This window comes from Myiozetetes cayanensis, unplaced genomic scaffold, assembly GCF_022539395.1.
Source record: "Myiozetetes cayanensis isolate MyiCay16 unplaced genomic scaffold, myiCay2020 scf5-8, whole genome shotgun sequence".
Lineage (NCBI taxonomy): Eukaryota > Metazoa > Chordata > Aves > Passeriformes > Tyrannidae > Myiozetetes > Myiozetetes cayanensis.
The window spans coordinates 27,626,935-27,651,352 of NW_026087742.1; the positions used below are offsets into that span (position 1 = coordinate 27,626,935).

Consider the following 24,418-nt stretch of genomic DNA (forward strand, 5'->3'; position numbering starts at 1 on the left):
TCCAGCAAAAGTATGACTTAAGGTAAGTGTACTTTAAAGAAATATACATATTTAACAAAATTTGGGATTAGGGAAGCCTCAACTGCAAGTCAATATGATTTATATTGTAAGAAAACATAAGATGTTGGTCAGTTTCAGAATAAAGTATATTTTGCTCTTATGATGTGTTGAATGTTTCTGTTCCCAAGAGTTGAACAAATTAAAAGTAAAGTTTTAGTGACTTCTTTGAACTGTGGTCTAAGGCAGATGTTTTCATTGCACTTTCTCTGAGACATTTTATTTTAGAGTTTCTTTTTGTGGCTATTGGTCCTTTCTGGATCATTTTTCATTGAAACAATAACTAAAAAAACCTTTTAATATGATTCTCTGTTAGTCTTTTTCCCCCTCAAGTTTTTGTTAATTCCAAGTAGTCATGAAAACACTATTTATTCAAGTCATGTGTTGTAAAATTCTTGAGATAACTGTCCAGGATTTCATGGTGAGTGTGCAATCAGCTAAAAATGGAACAACTGATACAGTGACTGCTGAAAACTGGCATAAATTATGGTGCATTATGCTCTGATCTTTGCTTTAGACAATTGTGAGGTCACTTCTAGTTTTTAATTAAATGCCAGGATCTCAGTTCTCACTATCAAAATTATTCAATTTTCAATAGGAACCAGGTGGCTTGTATGTCTGTGTTTGTCCCTTTTTGGAAGATAAGGTTTCTAAACTTTTTCACTAAATATTTAAATCCTTCATCCCTGAATTTGAAGGCACAAACTAAAAACAGTGGATCATGTCTTTCTGGAGCTGGTCTCCAAACCCACAGTTTCTCCAGCCCAACTAGCACAACACCAAAGTTTTAACTTAAAAAAAGGATTTCAGATATGATCTGAGGATGCAAATCAGTAATTTAGCAACATTCTACTGTGATCTGAGGATGCAAATCAGTCATTAATCAACATTCTACTGCTGCTCACAATGTTTGCATATTTTCTTCCTTCAGCACTGGTGATTGATTATTGCTAATAATATAATTCTGTTTTTCTTTTGTTCTTCCATTACAGGTTACTGTGAGTGAGCATATATATGTGTGTGTAGGGTGTGAGAAAGAAAGAGAGAGAGGGAACTATGCAAGAAGGTAAGTGTATTTGCCCTGTGAATAGCTATTTAATAATGAAAAATGAATTCTCATAACACAGTAGCCTAAGTAATAAAAGACATTGAAGTAAATATTTTTTGTGCACTGAGTTTCTCCATGGCATAATCTTCTGTCAAGGAAAGTGGAATTTGCAGCAAAACTTATGTCACATGTCTTGATATACACAAGGAGAAAATATGTTCAAGAGCTGTATATTCTGCTATTATGTATGGCTGATAGAATCATTAAATTTTCAAGTTTGAAGAATAGAATAATTACTATATCTTTACAAGGAAATCATTTCAGCTATGAAAATTTAAGTGTCAAATACGATTAGTCTATTATTACTAATGTTTTGATGCTTTTATATAGTTATATTCTATAAACATGTAGTAGGTCTATTTTCAAGATACTGTGTAAAGTTATTTATCACCTTTCACAAGTACCATCTGTATATAGGCATTAATCAAATAAAGTCAGGATAGTAGTTTTGCTCTTAAGGTACATATTCAGAAAAAGACGAAGTTGTGGATATCCAGGAAAACCTCAAAAATAAAATAGATTTTCCATTTCTCTTAGCTGAGGATAGCATGCTTTGATCGTAAAAGACGAACCAGTAATCACAAGCATGTAAATTACAGTGAATGACTGTTTGCATATCCTGTTGGGATCATTCAACCCTTTCTATGTTTAAACTATAGATCATCTTCCTCTACGATTCCATATTGTGCCCACAAAGAGCAGGCAATAAAAAAATCAGGAATTCAGTGCAAGCTGTGCCAGTTAACTTGTATCTGCTTGCTTGAACATCATACACCTAGAATAGAGTCAGACTAACTAATACCAATAACCAAGGCTCTGGAGGTTGTATGAAATTGATTTGATAAAGCAAAGTGACTGGATCCCCACAGGGATACATAATGTGTTGTTTTGTTCCTGCCTCTGGTTGGAAGGGATGTGTCAAACACTGAAAATGATGATGATCCGGCTTGTCCAAGAGTTGAAAACTGTACTGATGTCAACATAAATGGTGAAGAAACATGTACTCAGATGCTGAGAGAAATCAACAGATAATTAGGGAAAGCACCAATTAATTAATTAAATTCCTTTGTACTACTGGTCTCTTGTAACCAGTTATACAATAATCTACATTGTTCTCTTCAGCTTTTCTCTGACACTTTTTTTGTCTTGGTCCTGCACTTGGTATGTGTAGTGTTCATCTTCTCTTTGAACTGTCTTCCCACTTTTGAGAGTGCTAGTTACTTCATGTCTTTTTTCTGTGCAGTGTGACCTTAGCGTTTGTTCAGACAGTGTTGGAATAGGATTTGGTAACTATTTCCTCTTAGACAAATAGGGCCGATGTCTGTCACTTCAGCTTTTTATTGGGAGTGATGAGGTTGTCAAGTCTCTATTTCTGCCCTGTAAAATAAGTGATCTAGGAATCCATATTAATGTAAGATGTACTTACACATACACTGCTACTGTGACTGTGCTAAAAGCAAATTGTTTTGCTGACAATTCCTTTTAGCAGAAATTTCCTTCACTTTTGGAGCAAATGATGTCAACTACTCCTGGGCTTTCACAAACACATATATACTGTCACACTGAACTGGGATTTCCGCCTATGCTGCATTTTAGATTAATTCAACACATACCCTTGCAACAACCTGAAGATAACCGAAATACCATTTTTCATCTCTGAGGTTAGTTTAGTGTTCGGGGTGTAAAAAAAGAAGGAAAAGAATTCCATTTCATAGAATACTTGAAAATAATTCAAAGGTGTAGGTATCATCATTTTAATGTCCCTTCATACAACAAAGATACTGTTCTAAGACATTTCACTGCTGGAGTAAAGAGCAGAAAGGTGGGTGTGAAGAGAGATGAGTGAATTTGCCTAAATAAACAACAAAATTTGCCTTATGTAAGGCTCTTGTAACCTGCCATATCAGATCCTTTGCTGTAGGCATGAGTAACACTTGCACTCCCATGTCTCCACAAATTAAGCCCCATGAGTATGAAAGAAAAGGAACTGTGATGAAGGAATTATGGCCTTTTAACAGATGTATATTTCTATATGCATGTGCAAAAGTATTAAAGAACCATCATATAACATGTCCAGTTGCCAATATGTATATATGCATGTGTAAACTGGTGTGTACATGTAGTGTTCATTTTGGGAAGGTGTGTGAGGAATGAGCAGTATCTGTGTAATGTTGACATATTTTCCCAGTTCTTAGAACCATGTTCTGATGGGCATTGAAAACAGAGTCCATGGCATGTCTTCTAGAATTTCAGTGGTGAAAATTCCAGCTATGCTTATAGGTATGCAAATCAGAGAAGGATCCTGTAGTGAGCTTTCACTTAGATATTTGCATTTCTTGCATTGAGTTAATGATTAGAACCAAATAATGATTTGTTATTGGAAAAGAGACCAGGCTGTGATTTAGAAAATAAATGGGGGATGTTGTCCTTGTTTCTTTTGTTAATTCATTGATCATTTTTTGTCATTGATGATTTTAAGTCCTTTTGAAGGATTTATTGATTTACCAGTCATCTATAGACAACCATAATACAATATATTGATATGGTCACAAAACTGAACATCTGACTGTGACCCAGTTGCTTGATCATTTTGTTCAGAGCCATTTCTGTGTATGGCTCTATTAGTGTCCAATAGTCCACAAACTCATGCAGTATGACAGAAGGAACTTACTTTATGTCCAGTGCAAAGGAAATAAAGGCCATATACCTTGTTAAAATATAATCATAATGATGCAATTTTGTAATACTTCCTCTTTGGGGAATGTAAATCACATCACACAGTAGTTATGATGAACTTGCTCTTCAGGCAAAAAGGAAAGCTTTTACATATACTAGTAAATTACAGAAATCCAGGAAAGTCTCTTTAGCGGAAAAGACCTTTGGTTCAAATGCTGGAATCTGTGCTTTATGCTACGTTTTAGCAGTTTCCTAGAAAATCTTGTGGGTTTTTTTTTCTGGACCTTCAGTGGAAAGAGGCACACGATTTGCATCATCTCCTAGTGCTAGGGTTAGAGCAGGATGAACCTTGAACTCTGCCTGTTTCTGAGTTTGTTTTACTGTACCGCTTCCTTAGTCCTGCTGGCTACACCATTCTTGATACAGCCCTTTTTGGCCACCTGGGAATACTGCAGGCTCATGTTCTGCTGCATACCAACCAGAACACCCACGTGCTTTTTTGCCAAGGAGCTCTCAAAACACTCCTCACCAAGCCTGTGGGGCTGCACAGAGTTGTTGTGACCCAAGTGCAGGACCCAGCACTTTCCCTTATTGAATCTCATGCAGTTGTCCTCAGCCCACTGATCCAGCCTGCACAGATCCCTCTGTAGAACCTTCCTATCCTCGAGCAGATCAACAAACCCTCCCAACTTAGTGTCACCCGAAAACTGACTGAGGGGGCACTCAGTCTCCATGTCCAGATCATCAATAAAGATGCTGAAGTGGATGTTTTAGAAGAGTCTGATTCCATGACACTCAAAATTTCTTCAGGTTGCAAACTGGTACGTTTAAGATGGTGAACTCAAATGAACTTACAGCTTACAAACAAAACAGGCAAAAAGTCCCTCTCAGGTTCCAAAATGCAGTTTAATGCAGAGGTGACTTTTCGATTTAATTCTCTGCAAAGACAGCCCTGGAGGGAAGATCTACTCAAAGAGCCAGGAAAATAGCACAGGAACCTCTTTTGAATCTCATGACCATGAGGAACATGGAGTAATGGAACATAAACCAAATTATGTGAGAGCAGTTGTCCAAGGTCTCCGTGCTGATCAGTCATGTGCCTTAGAGCTCAGACCTGAGCAGGAGAAAACACAGGGGTTTTGGCTTGAGCATAGCCCATGCATCCTGCTTGTTCCTGTGGTCAGAGAGGTCTGAGGTTTCTTCCTTAGGGTGCTAAGCTGAGAACCAGCATTTCTTACTGCTGGTGACAACGCCACCTCATGGTATCACTGCCTTGTCCTGAATTTTCACCAGCTCTGTTAAATGGTACAAAAAATTTTAGTGCAAGTCACTGCTGTCACCTGTGAAACAGTTTATTTATATGGGGAAGGAAGACTCCCACACAATTCATGCTTTAACTTGTTATTTTGGAACTTTTAAAATAAACCAATTCTGCCACAGTCTCACTTCGAATACTGATACGTTCCTTCAATCCTATTGACAACATCAAAAGCAGATACATTAAATCAGAATGGGCTTAGTCAACTCAAGACTCAAGTCATATATGCTTCAGTCACAATCACTTTATATGAATGTGGCCTCCCACTGCACCTGAAAAGGAACATGATGTTCCAGTCCTAATGTAACAATAATGTGCTGAGATTTTTCCTATTAGCTCCAATCACAGGATCTTGGGGAGTCTTCCCATGTATCTTTTTGCTGGCAACACAGACACTGATTACTACTTCAGCAAGAGCAGGAAGCTAAAAAGGCCATGTCATTCTCTACTGAATCATACTGGATTCTTAAAGATGACTTTAGAAGAAACAAAGATCTTCCTGGAGTTCAGCAGTAGTCAAAAAGGATCAGTAAGAAATTCTGAAATTACTGGGAGTTCCTTAGAATCCTCATTGTGGGCTTGTAGTCTCCAGAAACAGCCTTCAAGTGTCATATTCACATCTAAACTTTGAGCTTGCCTGTGCACAAGCATGGTCTGTTCTGTTGGTATCACGATTTGTAACTTAAAGCATTTCAGGTGATGACATTCTTGTCTGAGTCTTGGCCTTGTTTTTCTGTTGCCTTAGAGAAACAGTGGTGATTTCCAAGGAAAGCACAGCAAGTACAGTCCTTGTATTCCCCAGGCAATCCTCACTGAAAATAGGAGAGAACTTACACAGTTCTTCATAACCAAAAGTCCCATCCACATAAAGCAAATTCCCACCTTGTACATGATTCCATGGTGCCCTGATCTACTCATTCTGACTTCTATTACTCTATACCTGTGATGAGTCCAATTTAGTAAATTTGGATCTGAACTAGAAAGTCCAGGCTAAGTCATTGTCTTTTACCGGGATCGAGTTCTGACATGACAGTTTGCATGATGCAAAATCCTAGCTGGGACCTCTCGAAATTTGGGATTGCTCCAAATTAGGACCACTGAGTGTCCTGCAGGACAGGCAACCAATACAACTGTGCATATGGATTTCCCAATGCTTAAGGGTAAAAAAGGATTGCACATTAGGAGGAGCAAACAAATAAAATATGCAATGTAGATGATAAGGAAGGAACAGACTGATTTGATGGCATTCATATGGGCCTCTAAGCTGGGATCCCTGTAGCCACTTGCATTACTTTGCATATGCCTGGTGTGTACCCACAGAGACCAAATCAGGAGGATGCTTGAAACAACAGACAATATTAAAGGCAAACTATACCTGCATTACAGAGAAGAATCAATAAAGTCACACTGTCTTTCCTTGTGACTCCTGTTTCTGAAGAGTTTGCCGTGAGTAAAGGAGCAGTGAAGTTGTGCACGCTGTAGACACCGCAGGCAAATGGAAGTGCGGTTGTGAAGGAGTACAGTGACGATGTGATCAACAACCAGGGCATGAGACTGGCAATTCTTTGCTTCAGCCAGATGAAGAAGGACTGTGTAAAACTGGCAACCTTGACACAATAGAAGACACTAAGCCATGCACCAGACCAGAGGCTGGAGTAGTTCAGAAACATATAGATTGTCTTGAGAACTACAAACACATTTTCTTCATAATAGGAGGTATCGCAAAATATAATTAAGAACATATCCAGAATAGTCCAGGACTGCAAAATGAACCTGAATAAACTCAGAGAGATCATGATCATATCATATGGAGACCATATTTTGCCCCTGATGCAGCTAGACAAAGTGACTGTCAAGATAATTCCAAATCCTAGAACTCCTGCCATGGATTCAATTATAGCAACTGATAAAAGAAAGAGGACAAAAGTCGTGGCCATTGTGACCCAAGAGCTTGCAATTCTTGGTTGGCTTCTCCTGGGCTCCTGAAAGCCTCAGATCTGCAAGGCAATGTCAATCCCAATGAGCTGTTATGGACATATGCTCACCTATTTATCTCAGAGGGAGAAGTATCATAATGTCATTCAATATTTATGCTATTTTACATTTTTTTGGTGGTTGATAGCTCAGATGATTTCTCTAAGCATGCAAATGTAGATAAAAATTCAAATACAGTGTTTTCAGTTTGGAGAATGGATTTGCATTTGATGGGTCATTACAACTGCTGAACTAGGGATTTTACAACTGCAGTTTTTCACTCCAGTGTCTGATGTCCCACTTTCCATGTCTATATTTGTTTTTTATATCTGATGCCTTAATCTCTCCCTGACAATTGCACAATTATCACTTCTGATATTTCTGATATCACTGCTTATGAAACATACTTACCATGGCCTCTTCTCACAGTGGGGCAGGTCCTCTTCTTCATCAGATGTGTCCAAATAGCTACTATAAAGAGGTTTGATGAGCGCCTGACAGCCAGCCAAGGTCAACCCACCACATGTACAAGGATGTTTCATCATCAACAACCCTGTCATTACAAAATAATGTAAAGATTTTACTTTTCCAAAGTCTCATTTTATGAAATGAATCACATCAATGTAGCACCTTGTGCGTGTCAGGCTCCCTTTCTTTGCTGCCATAGCACATCTACGAATACCTGGGTGAACTAATTCCAGATGTATTGCTGTGGATATAACCTCACCACCCAATCAATCCTTCTCTTATGCCTGTCCAAGTAGCCATTCCACTGGTCTTTATAGTTACACAGCTATTCTATAAAACATTTTTATTAATTTTATTAAAGAAGTAAATCTTTCCTTCCATGGCTCAAAGAAAGTAGTTCTTCATGTATTTCATTATTGAAACAGAATTTGACAAATGCCATAATCTGAGGCATTTTAGAAACATCTGTACTTTCATCTACCCAAAGAGGAAACCTTTTACACTGTGTCACTTGTACTTCTACTTGTTTCTTCAAACTGTCTGCAGTGTTTTCTATGCTTCTTCCAACAGTGTGTGCTGACAAAGGAATGTATATTAATTTGCTGCTCTATTGGTTTCTGTGTATTATCACAGTCATTTTTACATTTTATGGCAGGAAGAATAGAATTTCTCTGATGCTATGTGGCTTTTTGTCTTTTGCTGTGAAGCAAGAAACCTTAAAGGAGGTTTCTACACATTTGTCATTAAGTTTGGTGAAATTTTGTAAAGTACTCGATTAAATGCCATATGGCTTTAAGTGTCACTGAAAAAATTGTAGAGGTTTGTTTTCATGTTCTGGGTGCTTAGATTTTAAATGTCTTGCTAATTCTTATGGTTTATAGTGTCATTAGCTAAATTTCCAAAGCACATTATAGAAGGTGAGGTTTTTCTGTCTGTGTGATCTGCATGGCCAGCTGTGTGCTTGAGTATTCTGACTGTATGTGCTTGTGTGTTTCTATGTATCGTAGAATGATAGAATCATATAATGACTTGGATTGGAAGGGACCTTACAGATCATGTAGTTCCAATCCCCACACTATGGGCTGGGACACCTGCCCAAGGGGTACGTGCTCAGCCCCACTACCTATCTTGATCTCAGGAAAACAGAGCCATGGCATCGATGCACCATCAGGAGATAGTGGATCCATCAGCTTGTAGCAATACAGTCCATCCATTACAGAATCTAATTAAGTAGAATAGTAAGTACAGAGGCTGCTCTAAACAAATAGTATGAATTCTATCTATGCTGGAGATGTTTCAACAGAACAGGTTGGATATTTAATGAAATTACTTAACCAGCGACTAACGTCTGTTAGTAGTTATTAACATACTACAATATTGTCCTAATGAGGTACAATTAGAGAACTGAACACAGATCATGTCAGCAAACTGCTTATGGAAATTATTCTAAATTTAGATTTGGTTGGCTATGTATATTAGAATTCATTCCATATGTAACAAACTACAGAACTTCCAGGTTTTTTGTGCAATTGTCTATTGTCCTGGTAACCCGTACCAGGGAATGATCTTAGTTTCCAGAGCTAAGAGACCTGGAGTGACTCACATGCCTATATTCACTGCAGACCTCAAAAGCCAGGCCAATCCTACCCTGTCTGGCAACTAGCTGACAAGCTGACTGACACTGCTGCCATTCTGGCTGCTGGATTTGATTCTGCTGCTGCTGTTTTCTCAATTATGCTCATGCTCAGGAATTATCTGAAAAGTCCTGGGCCAATCTTTTTCTCCAGGAAGGGGCAAAATGAACTGCTGATGGATTGATAATTTCTTCACCCTGCAGAAAATGAGCCTCTCCAGTTCCCAGGGTCATATTTTGCTGTGCATTTGAGTGGAACAGCAGGAACTGTCCTTCTGACTTTAAGAAGGTCACTTCAAGGTTCCATGTCAGTGACCTCATACCTATCACTGTCACCATATCACATTCTGGAACCTGTGAAGGAAGTCCTCCATTGCACTGTGTAGCCTTACTATATCAATGTTGATTGTCAGGCACCCCATTTGAAGTCCCTGGTGCAGATGCAGATGGAGGTCTCTCAAGCCAGCTTTCACGATATCTACCCACGAGTCAAACATTACAGAGAGCAGATGTGTCTTAGCTGAACCTGAACACCCCATCCTCATGCAGTCAGTTAACAAAGTACATATATCCCCATACACTGTTTATAGAAAGGCTACTATCAGTGCATCTATTTCAAAAGATACTCAACATTGTGGAAGTCCAGAGGGAGAATTATGGTTGAGTCATTGGTTACAGTGGCCGTGTGTGTCAAGGAACAGCAGGAGGAGCTGTTCCATAAGGAAAGGTGAGGTAAAAAGTTAACATCACCACAAGGCAGGCAAGGACAGCAAGAGAGGGTATTTCAGGCATTCAGTCCCACCACATATGGGCAAGCAGAATAGATGAGCCTGTTATGGTAACTAGGGAGGGCCAGCAGTCCAGTGAGCACCACACATGTCCATAGTGATAAGACATGCCCAAGATCAAGCCAGTAATTCAAATCTGTGGTACAAATTAAGGCCTTTTACGCTTCTATGTAGTACTAATAAAGTTGTGCTGCAACTTTAAAAATTGAAAGCACCAGCCTTTCAGTTTTAAAATGAAACTAAAAGTTTAGAGAGAAGAAATCTGAAAAAGAGCTTACACATGCAAAAATATTAAGCAGGCAAAAATATCTGAAGATACAGGAATAAACTTATCTCAAAGTATATTATAGAGAGGGCAAGGAGGGGCAGGTTTCATAATTATGAAGTCAGATTCTTTTTACAATTAGAATGTTGAAACTTAGAGAAAAAAAGTCACATATGTTCCCATTGCAAATTTTTTTAAAAAGTTTGAACAAGAAGCTGCAGGAATGTCACAGGGAAAGCTGGTCCTGTCTTGGAGAAGAAAAGTGAATGAAAGCCTAGTTTACTCATCTAACTACATAGAAGTCTACTAAAAATGCAGTTGTTTCCATTTCATCAGTCTGGGAGAAAATGCTTCCCAGCTAATTAAGCTGTTCAGTGAACTGAAGTCTTTAGTACTTAATAATACCTCGTAATCACACAGGAAATGATTTAGTTCAATTCAAAATATGCCACACTGCTGGGCAAATGCAAACAACTCCATTTTACAGATGCAGTGGCCAGATGACTCAAATCCACGTATTACATCAGGATCAGAGATAGGAATGGAACTTGAAATCTTCAGAATCCTGAGTTTAGGCGTTAACTACTGAAACACAGTGCAATATGTGGAGATAAAGAACAGGATGAAAAGGGTAAGAAGACAAGACATAAAATGAAACCTTGGTGGAAATAAAGAAGAAAGAACTACAGGGTTCTGCTCAGCAGACATGAGGTTACTTTTCTTTTTTAATGTGTCAGTCCACCTTGATTTCACAAGCATTACTTTGTGATATTGCAAAATATATGAAGAACTTCAGCATCAAGTATGATCTAAAACACAAATGAGTACTGCAGATTTGGGGGACTAAACAGGAGAGAAGAATTTTTATGATGATGATACTTCACTATCTGGTCCATAGCTGTAACTAATGATAAATAATATGAATGTACTTCTATCCAAAAAAATGTTGAAAACCAGTGTCTTGCCAACACCTTCTAAATTTCCTATGGCCATAGACTTAATACAGTTAATAGCTTTAAATACTATGCTTCCACATAATTTCTTGCCGCAATATTACAGTAAAATACACATGTCCAGATAGAAGTCTGAGTTGTGGTCAAGTGGCTATTGCATTGCAACACTCATGACTCAGGTGATTCTGCATCAGAACTTAATCTACATGCAAAATGTAATTGATTCTGTTTGTTAGCCCCGAAAATGAAAACCCTTATCACCTCACACATTAGCGCACAACATTTAGGTTATAAGACTTAGTTCTATTTTACTGTCACCAAGCCCGAGTTTGCCTTAAGTAGGTATTAGTGCACGACTCCACAACTCACACAGGGTTGTCTTTCATCTGGGTTGAATCTGTAGGGCTAATGCCCTAAAACACAGGACATAGCTTTTGTATTATGAAATTCACCAATTTTGATTATGTTGAACGTGAAAGGGGATTTTTTGTTGTAGTTGTTTTTCAGAATCAGAACTGAGTTTTACAGGAAATATCCTTTTAATTCAGCCTGTAAACAGTTGTAAAAAGCAAAGTAGGTGGAAAGTACTTTCAAAAATTGTGGAAAATGTTTTCTAGGATGTATTTTGGAACGTGGTGCACTGTGAAGAACAGAGTTGGTACATACTCGTTTCTAACAGTGGCCCTCTGGCAGTCTGCTGGACTCATTTGCCTTAGCATGTCTCCTCAATAGAAGGTTTAGTGACTGCTTATTCAGGGATTATACTTTTATTCTTGCTTGCTCTCCTTACTTTTACATAAATGTTTCAGAGGCCAGAACTTGCTTTTCTGAATGGAAAATAATGCCTCCTGGGTGTTTTGGAATGGTTTCATAGTTAATGTCTGAATGTGTAAAAAGATATACAACCACAAAAATCTTTACCGTGTTGCATAGAAAAAAGAAAAATCAAGTTCTCACTAGTACAGTAACTACAACAGACTACAAAATCATTAACAATAGCCTGAAGTGGTATTATAATTATACCTATTTATTCTTAGAGATTGTACCTAGTGAAGCAATAAATGAGATATCAAAGTAACACAGAAAATAATACAAGACATTCATGTAGGATAGGGTTATGCCCAAGGAAACTCAGGTACATTCATGTAGGACAGGGAAAAATAAAGTGAATATTTTGTAGTTTAAAACCCAATGTCTTCTGCCATTCTTACTTTCAGTGCTTCTTCCGGCTTTCTTCCCAAATCTCCTCTAACCTCCTCTCTTCATTATCACACTTCCCTTCTTTAAAACCTGAAACCCCTTTCTTTTCTGTTGTCAAGTCTACCCTTCCTGTCTGCTTCCCAATTCACGTCTTGTATCCATTCTATCCACTTGGATTCCAGGCTGAGTATAGTCTTCCTTTTGGATGGATTAATGAATCTACAGTTTGAAGGACTCACATAGGTCAGGCTATTTCACCTTTTTTTTTTCCATAATCTTTAACAGATTCATCCAGGTAAACAAACTGTTATATATTGAGCTAGTCTGTTCTTACAACCTTTGGTCTTTCCCCTTCTTCCTGCCTCTTCTGAATTTAAAGTTTATTAACTAGTGTTAGTGGTTAGAAGTATCAACAACCTTTTCTGTTCTTTTCCTGAATAAAGATGTCCCAGAGAAGCTGGAAGGACAGGTTACCCAGGGAAGAGGTAGATGCCCCGTCAATGGAAGTGTTCAAGGTCAGGTTGGACAGGGCTTTAAGAAACCTGATCATGGCGGGGACTTGAATTAGATGATCTTTAAAAGGTCCCTTCCAACTCAAACCATTCTGTGACTGTGAGTCCATGTACTGACTGACTGATGCTAGATTAGAGAGCAGTTTGGTGGAAAAATGGGAGTGAAAAGTTCATGTCTGACTAAGAGTCTCTGACAGCATTTTTGCCCCAGAAGGGATCTCTTTCTATCACCAATGGAATGGTTAGAACACACTGCTGGATCCCTGACTGAGAGCTCTAATTTTGGGCTGCTTGAAATGAATTTATCCTGCCATCCACAAGGCAATATGATGGTTTTGAGGTTATCCTGCCTCCAGTTTTCTGAGCTTCCCTAGTGAAGCAACAAGCTCTCACAGTGCTACAGTATTCTGATGTTCTCAAAGCAAATTTGTGCTTTTGATGGTTACCAAAATTACTGCTAACCTTTAGCAGACAGTCTTTCATACAAACGAGTTTTCTTTAATGTTGTTTTAACCCACAAGTCATACTGGTCAGTGGCAGTATCATTAGTGACCATTTGAGGTAGAAAAGTTTGAGTTAGACAAGTTTATTTTAAAAACTAAGTGCCGTCTCTTTGTAAGTGATAACCTTTTCCCATGAGTTTTCCAGATGGCCAGTGACATTAACATTGCCTCATCGTGTTTTTCTAATGTTCTTTTGTTCATTTAATTACATAAAGCTGGCAATCTTTTGTTCAGCCTAATATATTTTTGGAAGGTTGAAGCTGGAATATCAATCTATGAAGCAAAACTTCATCAAACTGTTGCAGGGGATTTTACTATTCACACACTGTAAAAGATCAAGCTCCTAATTTAATTTCACTTTAGGACAGATATTAAGACTAATTTTCTGAAATCTACCTTAGATTCCTAACCATTTGAATGTATAAGAAATACTTGCAACAACATCTGCCAAATGCACATCGATCCACTTAGTAAGTTCACATTTCTTTGAACCATATAGCTATTTAATTCTAAGAGTATCTAAAAGATAATTGCCATTAAATGTTGTTATGTGTAGCAGCTGGAAGGCATGTCCAACATTGTATTCTTTTCAATGTGCTGATCAGCATTAGATTTGAAAAAGTTAATGCACTGTATAGAGAAGAGAAAGAGTCTGTCACAGACAAAACACCAGAGGTTCTCTCGCTCATGTGTGGACTCAAGAGAGCAGAGCTGTCATATGTGCCTTAAAGATAAGAAGGGAATGAGTTGATAAGGATTACTTGTGACGTCTCCCCCTGCTTTGCCTCTCTCAAACCCCTCTTCCTGCTTCTGTAGTTAGAAACATTTTACAGGGAAACTTTTTGTCCTTTTTTTTCAACAGTTGTTAAAAGGGTCTTCAAATAAACTTATGTGCTAGCAGGAAAAAACAACAGCATGTGTACAGCACCCTTTTCAGGTATACATGAATCTTTAGATATTCAGCTCATGAGATCCCCAAACCTCTACAGGTTGTATATGTAAAACACATCAGAGTGCAAACAGCTGTCATAGAATCCTCTCTAACTCAGACATTTTTCAAGGCCTAAATGCATGCACAGACATTACAGTGTCCTATGACCCCTCACCCAAAAAAGACTTCCATATTGAATTGGTAGTGTGGAAAATATAAGATATGCTTCCCTGCCTTATTTCTGCCAGATACAAATGTGCTCTGTCCTTACCCAGATAGATGCAAGAAACTCTGCTTGAAAACGTATGTAACTACAGTGTCTGAATTACTTTGCAACAGCTAAGGACCACAGTCAGGAAAATTTTTCCAAAGTGTAGATCATATAATTTTGAATAAGATATGTCTTACACCTGGATATCTTAGACCAGAATCACAGTGACAGCATGTATGTGAAATAAATCCACATTTTTTTCCATAGAGATACGTGAATTTTGGAATAAACAAAAATTTAAACCCCTCGATTCTCCCCATAACAACTCAACTTTCTTACTGAATCTCAGTATTTATGCAGGAAGTATTTGCAAATTGGATTCTGATGTTAAGCTGAAGGGAAGTGACACACTGCAAGGAGAGAAAGGTTGGCAAAGTCATTTTTTGCACTATGCAAAGACATTTTTTTACAGTATTTAGAGCTGTTTGGCAAATGCAGAAATATATAGCTTCCAGTGACTTGAATGGTAAAAAGAACTGGGGATGAGTAACTGGTTTCAGCCATATAAGAAGTCTGTTGTGATAGTAGAATGTTAAGAATTATGCAAGAACTACAGTAATAGGTAAAAAATCAGGTTGATGGAAGCTCTGAACTACTGAACAGATACCTAATTATCTTCAGAATAGTGAACCTAGACATCATATTTCCCTGAGAGACTAGCATCATGGGGAAGCAAACAATTCCATCCTGGTATTCTACTCGTTTCAGTCACTTTGGAAGCTGACACCAAACTGGTCCCCACCACCTGTCTCAGCTCCCAGCCACCATCTGAGAAAATCTCATCTTCCAATATCCACTACTCAGTTTTTAATGTCTCAGAGAAGTGATCCTGGTTCCCAGTATTCAAAGCAGAGAAACCATCCTCTCAAATCTTCCCAGTATGCATCTTTAAGTAAGCAAACACACACGGACTGGCTATCACCTGAGAAGTAATGAACAATTGTAAATAGAATCAATAATGAATGATTTTTTTTTTTAAATTACTTTTAATGGGAAAGAAAAAGAGTCAGATGTGTTGACCCCTTGAATGGACACTAGGGTGCAGATGAGAGAGAGTAAGAAGTAAGTCAGCACCCTGGTCTTTCCTTTGTGGGAGGAGTAGCACTAGGATCAGTAGCCCACACTATCTTGCAATAGGCAGAGGCCTCCGGGCCCCAGAGAAGCAGCAGGTTGAAACAGGCTAGTGGCAGTGAGAATATCAGACCAAAACAGGCATGTTGGGTGGGCAGGATAGCGAGGCTGCTGGAAAGAAAAGAAACAGCAAATAGCTGAGTAGAGGCTGAGGGAGACAGAGAATCACATACTTGTGTTCAAAAAGATTTCAGTGGAGCTCCAAGAGACAGAAAGATGGGTGGGTCACAGGGAGACGCAGAAGGGAACAAAAAAATATGAGAATTATGAGAAGTAGAGGTGTTTAGAAGGTGGGTGGAGAGTTGTAGTAACATATCCGTTTCCCTCCCTCCCCACAGGGAGCTCAGAGCTTTTCCTCTCTCTTCTCCTCCCCACAGCAAACAGCCAAGCTGGGAAGAAGAGATTGTCTCTGGACTCAGCAGTGTGTCTGGGCATGGAAGACTGATAGCAAACAAGTAAACAGAGTTGACAACTGTGGTAACCGCAGGAGCAAAGCCTGCTCAATGACAAGGATGAGCACTCCTCCGGAGGTAAGGAAATGGGTCTGTCTTGCAGTCTGCTGAGGTACCTTTGTCTCACACCTCTCTTTTCCTATCCCTATCACGTCTACACTGCTTATTACCTTAGGGAACTGGGGGTAGTTGAGTTTTTGACAGCTTATATCCAGAAAGGGTTTGTCTGGGTCTCGGGATTGCTGATGTGGAATATGGTGCAATGATTTAGGGGTTCTTGCCCTTCCTGTTAGTCATCCTAATGGCCATCCTGAGGCTGTATTCCAAACTGTTTGAAGCACCGACTGATAAGTAGTAATAATAATAGGAGCAATAGTAATAATAATAGTGGCCTCTTTTCTTATATCTCCATTTTTTCAGCACAGTATTATGAGAAAGTACTTATCCATAAACATAAAATTTCCCCTCCCACAAATAACTGTGTATAAACATGGCATACTTTTTGGAATGTGAGAATGACATGATAAGGCTAATTGCTTCCCATGTAGAGTGGTGTAACTTTTCAGATTTAGTATTTTATATAAATGGCTATTAAAGTCTTATTTTCATATTTACAGACAAATTGCACTGAATTGAAGTGCCAGGTCAGCATTGTTAAAGTGTAGGAAACATTAAAGGACAACAGAGATATGTAAAGTGTTCTATGTGACTAAATAATGCAAACCAAAAAATACCTATGTTTTATTACAATGAGAGCTGTTCAATATGACTCTGGCTGTAATTCAAAAGATAACTTTATCTTGTCTGCATTTTTCTAGCTGAAGAATTTGCAGAAATTATTATTCTGAATATCCATTCCCATATTTCTGTGTGATAAAGATCAGACAACAATCATAATTTTAGTTTTTGGCCGTGGTTGTGCTTTAAAATTTTAATAGTCCAGAATATAATTCAGCAACCTTTCTGTTTCATATTTCGTGTTAGCGGATAGTCTATTTTGAACACAGGCTAAAATATTTCTCAAATGGCATTTAATGGGCTCAATTTATTGTGCTTACATGAATTGCTGACAAAAGATAATTTAAGAAAATGAGGGTTTTTTTGTGAGCATTGAGGCATTAGTCTGAAAACATGTCATCCACATGAGTAATATGATAAACACAATTTGGGTAACAGCCAAAGTCAGTAATTCTTGAATAATCTACAGGCTGAAAAATAAACCCTCTAAATTATCTGGTAAATAGTTATGAAAGGCGAGGAAGCATTATGCAGAGGAAATTCAATCTCCCTTCAGAATTCAGGAATGACTCACAAATCAAATTCTTTGGCTGATATAGTTGTATCAAATAGTTCTTGCTTTAGCAACAGTACCTGTTATGATTCTGCTAGTCCAAGTCATGCTTACATTTGAATCAGATAATTAATGTAGTACCTTAATTCAAAATAATACATTTTATAATTGATGACAATTAGAAGTCTTCTTTTAATGATTTTACAGACATTTGTTCTCACTTAGCTATAGTGGAGCCATTTGAATTTGAGCACTTGCACATTCTTAAAAGTGTGAAAGAACTGAAACTGGACTGGAAATTGCATTCATTTACAACTTTATGCAAATACTAATTATTTTTCTCCCTCATAAGTAAGACCTATAAGGAAAAGCTCTGCCAGAGATTGAAGTCCTTTTCCCCAAGCTTGTTCAAGCCATTCACTTGTATCTTTATATGGAGCATGCTGGATGAGGCAACCAAGCCTCAAAATAAAGTGCTGCTGCTTCCTGCAAGCTGTGTAATATTCCTGTATCCTGTGCCCTGGAAGTTTTTATATCCCAGCTCTGGTTCCATCTAGTTAAATTCACATTCCCTGGGCCAAAAATCGTTGACTTAGGTAGGGTTCTGTATTTCAGTGCCTGTGAACCACTTAGTCTGTTGAGGCATAAAACTGAAGCTCATTCTAGATAAAGAGTCTGACAGGGATTTTGTGCAGGTCAGTATCTGTGTAAGAGTATTGAAAGAGTGGGCATTTGTCCGTCTAGATTTGTTTAAGCTGTTGTCATGAAAGAGGTAGAAAGGACGACTAAGTGTGATTGCCCTCCTCTTTTATCTCTGTTTATGTAGGTTCACAAATTCTCTCAAATCCAGACCTCGTTACAGAAGCAAGATTAGAAAGACATTGCTAATGGAAGGTGCAGTGTATGAAGAAAATTTTTGTCCTTATAGTTCACATAGCACAGACCATAATCCAGTTTCTAAGTAGAGGTACACAGCCAATTTCCACTTCCCCTGTCACTTTTTTTTGGTATTCTATTATTTTGGGGCATATCGTTCTCTGCAAGGTAGTTGTTTCACATTGGAGACTTGAAGGGGACAGTCTTGTTTTTCTCACAGATTTTAAAACTCTATTATTTGATGCACTTTGCATTTCAAAAGAAACATAATGTATAGGCCTGATATAGACCTACTCTTAACCAGAAGGTCATAAGAAATTGCACTGACAGTCTTGAAATACCAATTTCTTCTTAGTATCTCCACAGTCACACCACTTATTACTCAAAAGACAGACACAGATGTCCTCCAATAACATGAACCCTAAGTATTGCAAAATTATAAATACTTCATGGTAGAAATAAGCCAGATTTTCAGTGTGAAAAACAAGAAGTTTATTGCAACAGAGAAGTCAGGAAAATTGTGAATGTGAGTTATTCACTCCCTCCTAAATGGTGAGAGATGAGGGCTTGCATGTTGAAGAACAGTTTTTCTTCTCAAAATTAGCTAAGCTAATTTTCTTTCACTCGCGTCCCTACCATACTGTCAAATTGTAACAGTTACTCTCTTACTCTAGGAGTAAAACCTGAAGTGTTTTGCTAAAGGGACTTATGAAAGGAATTTGGATTTCCTCCTTTATATTTCTTACACTGTACTTTGCCAGTATGATCATGTTTGGTATCTCGCACCTCTAACGCCAGGATTCACTTGTATGTACATGTTTTCCATTTAGTTATTCTGTATCCTGCCTAAAGAAGTCAGTAGAACAGAATTTTAAAGGAGAAAAGCAATTAGGCACTTAACCCTTGTTAGCAATTTCCAGGAGTCAAGCAAGCTTTTGAGACGCTTCTGAATTAATTGAATTAAATGCATGTTTGAATGATATAACTTAATAAAGTCTCTTTTCCTATTGCTTTTTATGTTTTTTGATCTGTTAATGTTTTTGTGCAGGAATTGTATATAGTATATAGTATATTAGTCCAGATGATTAACAGCAGACTCATTCATTTCCTTAATGTTTCCTTCAGTGAAGGGGTATATGATATGTTCCATGTAAGGGAGCAGCAAGGTCAGAAAAGGGATGACAGTCTGGAACCTGAGAGTCATGACAAGGCAAGCAAGAAGCAATGACTTAACCAGCAAGAGGAGCTCTCCCCACCCAGGAGACAAATGAAGAGTATATGTAGGTCTGGTGACAGTAGCCAGGGTCAGCCAAGAGCGTAGATTGACAGGCAGGTCCAAGCTCAAACCTGCAGAATCAAGTCTGTAGATTAAGGTCAGGATCCAGATCAGTGGGATGCACGTCCAGATGAAGACATGGCTGCAACTGCAGCGTAGCTGAGATGGAGATTGTGCATGAGACCTGCAAAAAGCAGCTGCCAAGTGAAAAATTTGGCACATCCACTGAGGCTGCTTCTCACTTTTCCTCAAAGAGTTACAAGGCTTGACAAGTTTTCTCAAATAGCTTTCTTTTATCAGACAACCAAGCTTCAACAGAGTGCTAAGCTTGAGCCTGTGGGGACAGCACCAGCCAGGCCCTGACACTTGCACACAGGACTCTCCAAGTAACACTTTGATCAGCTTTCACAGCTATAAGATTTACTCCTTGCTTGCTGTATCCGAGGTTTTCCATTATCATTCTTGGGTTTTCCCCCTTCTACCTCCCTTTTCTTAATGTATAATCTTATTCAGTCGTTCCACTTTTCATTTTTTTCAGTTCTTTCCCTTTCCTTATGTTTCCAGTCCTTATGTCTGTTCTTTTGTTAACTGCTGTTCTCCAGTCTTATGCACATTAAAGTATGCAGAAGGAGCGAACACACAGAGTAAACGTCATCTTACCTAACCATCCAGGTAGATGTTAGATAATCATCTAGCTTCCTTTGCAGTCAACAGAGAAAAAGAAACATAACTCTGGAGGATGCTTCAGCTCATACTAAGACAGATACCTAAAATAGAAGGTGTACTCATAAAATAGAAGGTTCTTAGCCTTCTCCTCTGACTAAAAAGACACACCTGCATTATAAACACACCTAAATTTAAGTGAGATAAATCATATCTGTATATAAGATTTTCTCGGTGACTTACAGCTTACTGCATGCTATAGAATAGAGCAAAATCTTTTCTCTCACTTGAACCAGACTAGAGGTCTTAGGATGCAGTTCTTATTTCTTGAGGAAAGATCTGAAATTAGTGCTTAGGTTACCAGACTGTAACAGAATAAAGAACCATCAGTTCTAGATATCATGTCATTAGCTTTATGGACTCAAAAGGGCTTTGATATCTCCAGGAGGTATATGCAAGGGGATTCCATAAACCAGAGTGAACTATGGAGGGACAAGCCTCCTCATAGCAAGCTTCATCTTCAGTACATAATTAGTAGCTTAATGCAACAGTTGTAGCTTGAAAAGACAGGGAAACAAAGAAAGGGAGAAAACCCCTGGGAGTACAGTCACTTGGATGACTTGGATGACTGTTGGTGTTCTGGCACTAATCCATGAGTGATTTTCTAGTAGATGTGGTGGAAGATGGAGTATGTTATCAGTGCTAACTTTAATATAAATTTTTCTTTCATCATTTTTTCTGTCTCTTCAGAACTGTGACCAGGAGCCAAGAACAGGTGCAAAGAAAGAACGATGCCTTCAAGGGGAAAACCTCCTTCTGTGTACCCTTATTCTCAGTACTGTCCTTGGCTTTACACTGCTTATCACCTACATCGTGATGACTTGTGCTCTAGGTATAATGTGAGATATCCTTTTCCCTTCTTCCTCATCCACTACAATTGTAAGATCCCTTTCTCTCCAGTCTGCCTCCATTGTGTACTAAGCTTAGCATCAGTGCTAAGAAACAGACTTTCAGAATCTCCAGGAACCATAACACCTTTTGTAAAAAACTTACACTTTTCTACCTCTTCTTTGGGTCACAGTGGGGAGAGATCCTCCACATCTGTTCTCCTCCTCTGCCTGCTATTCAATATGCCTGAGCCCAGTTTTCAGGGAGAGAAGCATTATGTTGCTTTGCATCTCATCAACATGCTCTGTTCTGACTGCAGTCACTTCCGGGAAAGTGAACAGAGTCTGATATTTGGAGCTCCTCCTCCACCTTTCCATCTCTGGCTGAAGTCTAGTCCTGGTTTTCTAGCACAGATCAGTGCAGTCATAGTGTAAAAGAAAAGTCATAGCCTTTTGCTAATGGAGAAGCTGTGAGCATAGACCAGAAATATTAATTTGCCTTTCAAATTTGCTAAAGAACTATCCAGAGAATGGTTCATGACAATGTCTGTGCATATAGAATCCTCAGTACTGAAGGTGCATTTATATTGGTGGATGTAGACATTCCCCAGGCCAAAATAAGTGTTTTTGACTCTTTAACTAGCATTTTGCTATTCACCTACCTGGCATTTTCTTTAGCTCTTATTATGTGTTGGAGACCATTCACTATGTAGACCGAGAAAAAACTGTTAGTTTAGATCTTGTCTATTTCCACTCTGCCTACTTTCTCCCGTGTCAACTGTTGAAACCATAGTATGAAAAGTTTCACTTTGATTTACAGGTAGCTTGTTTCAGTAAATAATTGATCTGATCTGATGTTGATACAAGACACTGAATCAAAATGAGAACACATACCCAGTGATTTGCAGCAGTTTAGATAAAGGGAGTCATAAATCAAAGCAAGATATTATGGAAAGTTTTTGTCCTCTTTTAAAAAAATGTCATGGCTGAGAAACATTTCCCATGCTTGAACAAACCATATTTTAATCTTATGACCTTACTTTTGCTGTGCTATGTCTTTCTTTTGCATCATATGTTGACACTGTCTGTTGCTTCTCGTTTATTGTTTTGCCAAATTTGACTGATTCAGAGAAAAGACACTGAGAAGGCAGAATAATCCAATCTGTGACTGCTTGGGTAGTACAAAAAGAGAACACCACCTCTGAACTGATTACTTGCCCTTTATTTAAAGAATCTCTCTTATAAAGTGCAAAGACAATCTTCTTGGGAAGTGAAAGAGTGAAAGACAGAACACATTTCACTCCATATTCAGCAAAAAGTTACAAGGAATTCAACACTGCATACAAAGCAGTTTGCACCAAAAATAAATCTTTTGGAGGAAATGTCCCACAGAGAACTCTTTTTTTAATTTTTGTTTGTTTGTTTGTTTGTGGTTTTTGCTTTTGTTTCATTTGTTTGATTGTTTGGAGTTGTTCTCACTCTCCACTGTTACTGCTCAGTTCTCTCCTATTTACTTCTTCTCCAGGATACTGTGATGTCAAGCCAGGTCTTGCTCTGTTGGAAAGACTCCTGAATTCTAGGAATGACACTGTAGAGCCCTGTGAGGATTTCTACAAATATGCCTGTGGCAATTGGGAAGGTGAACACTCAAGCAGAAGCACAGAAGAATCACTAAATGTATTTGATGTATTGTTGGAAGAAAATCTGTTGATCCTGAAAAGGCTTTTAGGTAGGGACAGATGATTGGTGTGTTACCTTCAGCAACTGCCTCAGTTAGAGCTGAGAATACTACTAACTGAGAGCACAATCATTCCTAACAGGGACTGAGTCCCATCTCTTCGTTCTATCATTACAGGTACAGATTTATTTTTGAGCATATCATATTACAATAGCTGCATTTTAAACATTTTAATTACCCTTACCAAGTGTAACAGATGAAAGTCACATTTTAAAATTCTGACAGCGACTCAAACTGTTTTCCTGTTGTCTTGTAAAAGTAGGCACTTATTGGTGTGCTTGTCTGAATGTGCACTCTAGTGCTGTTTCCTGTCTCCATATGGGACTGAAGCTTAGATATGCACCACCTTCCTGCTGTGTTCCTGTTTCCATACAAAGAATATCACATATTTGGTCTCAGGAAGAGTCATGGTACTAGAAGGCCCCTTGCTTTGAGTCACTGCAGGAAATGTGGATGTATTTATTGAAATGTTCTGAATCAAAGTGTAGTATTTTCTTACAACCATTCTCTGATTTAACAGTGTCCCACTTTTTAATTTTTTTTTTTTTCCCCAGAGAGTCCACAGTTTGGGATAAGAGGCTCTGCCCAGGAGAAAGCAATGCAGTTCTATCGTTCCTGCATGGATACTGAACAGATAGAATCCCAAGGAACTCAGCCATTGAAGGACCTCCTAAATCAGGTGAATACTAGTGCTGTGTCCTCTCCTTTTAGATGATAATTCCTTCAGGAAGGAAAGTGTGCAATTAGTGTCCTATGGTCCTACATGATGCAATTTTTCTAGCATCTGGCTCTGAAATAAACTCATGGTTACAAAACTTTTAAGTGATAAATCTTCTAGCTTTAAATGCAGTTTCAGGATCTGATCTTCTGATATCAGGTAACTGAATCTTTCCTCATAACCCTATATATTACTTAAGGATGAGCAAATAACCAAGCCTACAAAGAGGGATCTTGTTTAATCTCAGAAGCTTAGTTTAGTAGTATCTGACTTAAAGGCCAGGGAACATCTTGCAAATTGCTAAAATTTTTTTGTCTAAAATCTGATGGCCATCCAGTAGTCCAGGCTTCCAAGGGAGCTTGTTTAAAGAATAAATTTTTTGTCTTTCTATTCTGGAAGACTATTCTTAGTGCCACGGAGGGCTGTACATCTTCCTGTCAGCAAAGGAGCATTTAATGCCTTATCTCCAAGGAGAGTGCAGAACTTTCCAGCAGAAGGAACTACAGGCCCACCTGTGAATCTGATTGCCAGGGAGGTGGGACCTGTGAGCCCCAATTCCTGGTTGTTCTGGTTGTTGGATGGCTTTAGAAAAATGTGACCTCTTTCCTCTCTCCTGCTTATCTAGCTTCTTTTTCCTGCATACATTGCCCTGCTGATAATTATAATTCCTTTTCTTTGTGTCATATTTCAGGTCATTGCTTTGCTTAAGGGAAAGTGTCAGGTCATTTT

The 24,418-nt window shown here is 38.4% G+C and overlaps 2 protein-coding genes across 5 annotated transcripts in view; one reads left to right on the plus strand and one right to left on the minus strand.

Annotated features, from left to right (window-relative positions):
* The first annotated feature begins 1,072 nt into the window (after positions 1-1,072).
* The window catches only part of KEL (Kell metallo-endopeptidase (Kell blood group)), a 37,041-nt gene continuing 13,695 nt past the window's right edge, over positions 1,073-24,418 (plus strand). The window contains exons 1-5 of one of the 4 annotated variants that reach the window (XM_050333696.1): positions 1,073-1,123; positions 16,166-16,318; positions 21,097-21,238; positions 22,759-22,962; positions 23,526-23,650. In XM_050333696.1, the coding sequence (XP_050189653.1) occupies positions 16,292-16,318; positions 21,097-21,238; positions 22,759-22,962; positions 23,526-23,650 (498 nt within the window). In that variant the 5' untranslated portion in view covers positions 1,073-1,123; positions 16,166-16,291. Of the gene's footprint in view, positions 1,124-15,845; positions 16,079-16,165; positions 16,319-21,096; positions 21,239-22,758; positions 22,963-23,005; positions 23,089-23,525; positions 23,651-24,418 lie in introns of those variants that run through there. The other 3 variants (XM_050333695.1, XM_050333697.1, XM_050333699.1) reach the window with 3 other exon arrangements.
* Positions 6,165-7,096, minus strand: LOC126648438 (taste receptor type 2 member 40-like). The gene is given in 2 exon segments (XM_050331371.1): positions 6,165-6,533; positions 6,536-7,096. Coding segments are annotated over 2 exon segments (930 nt in total).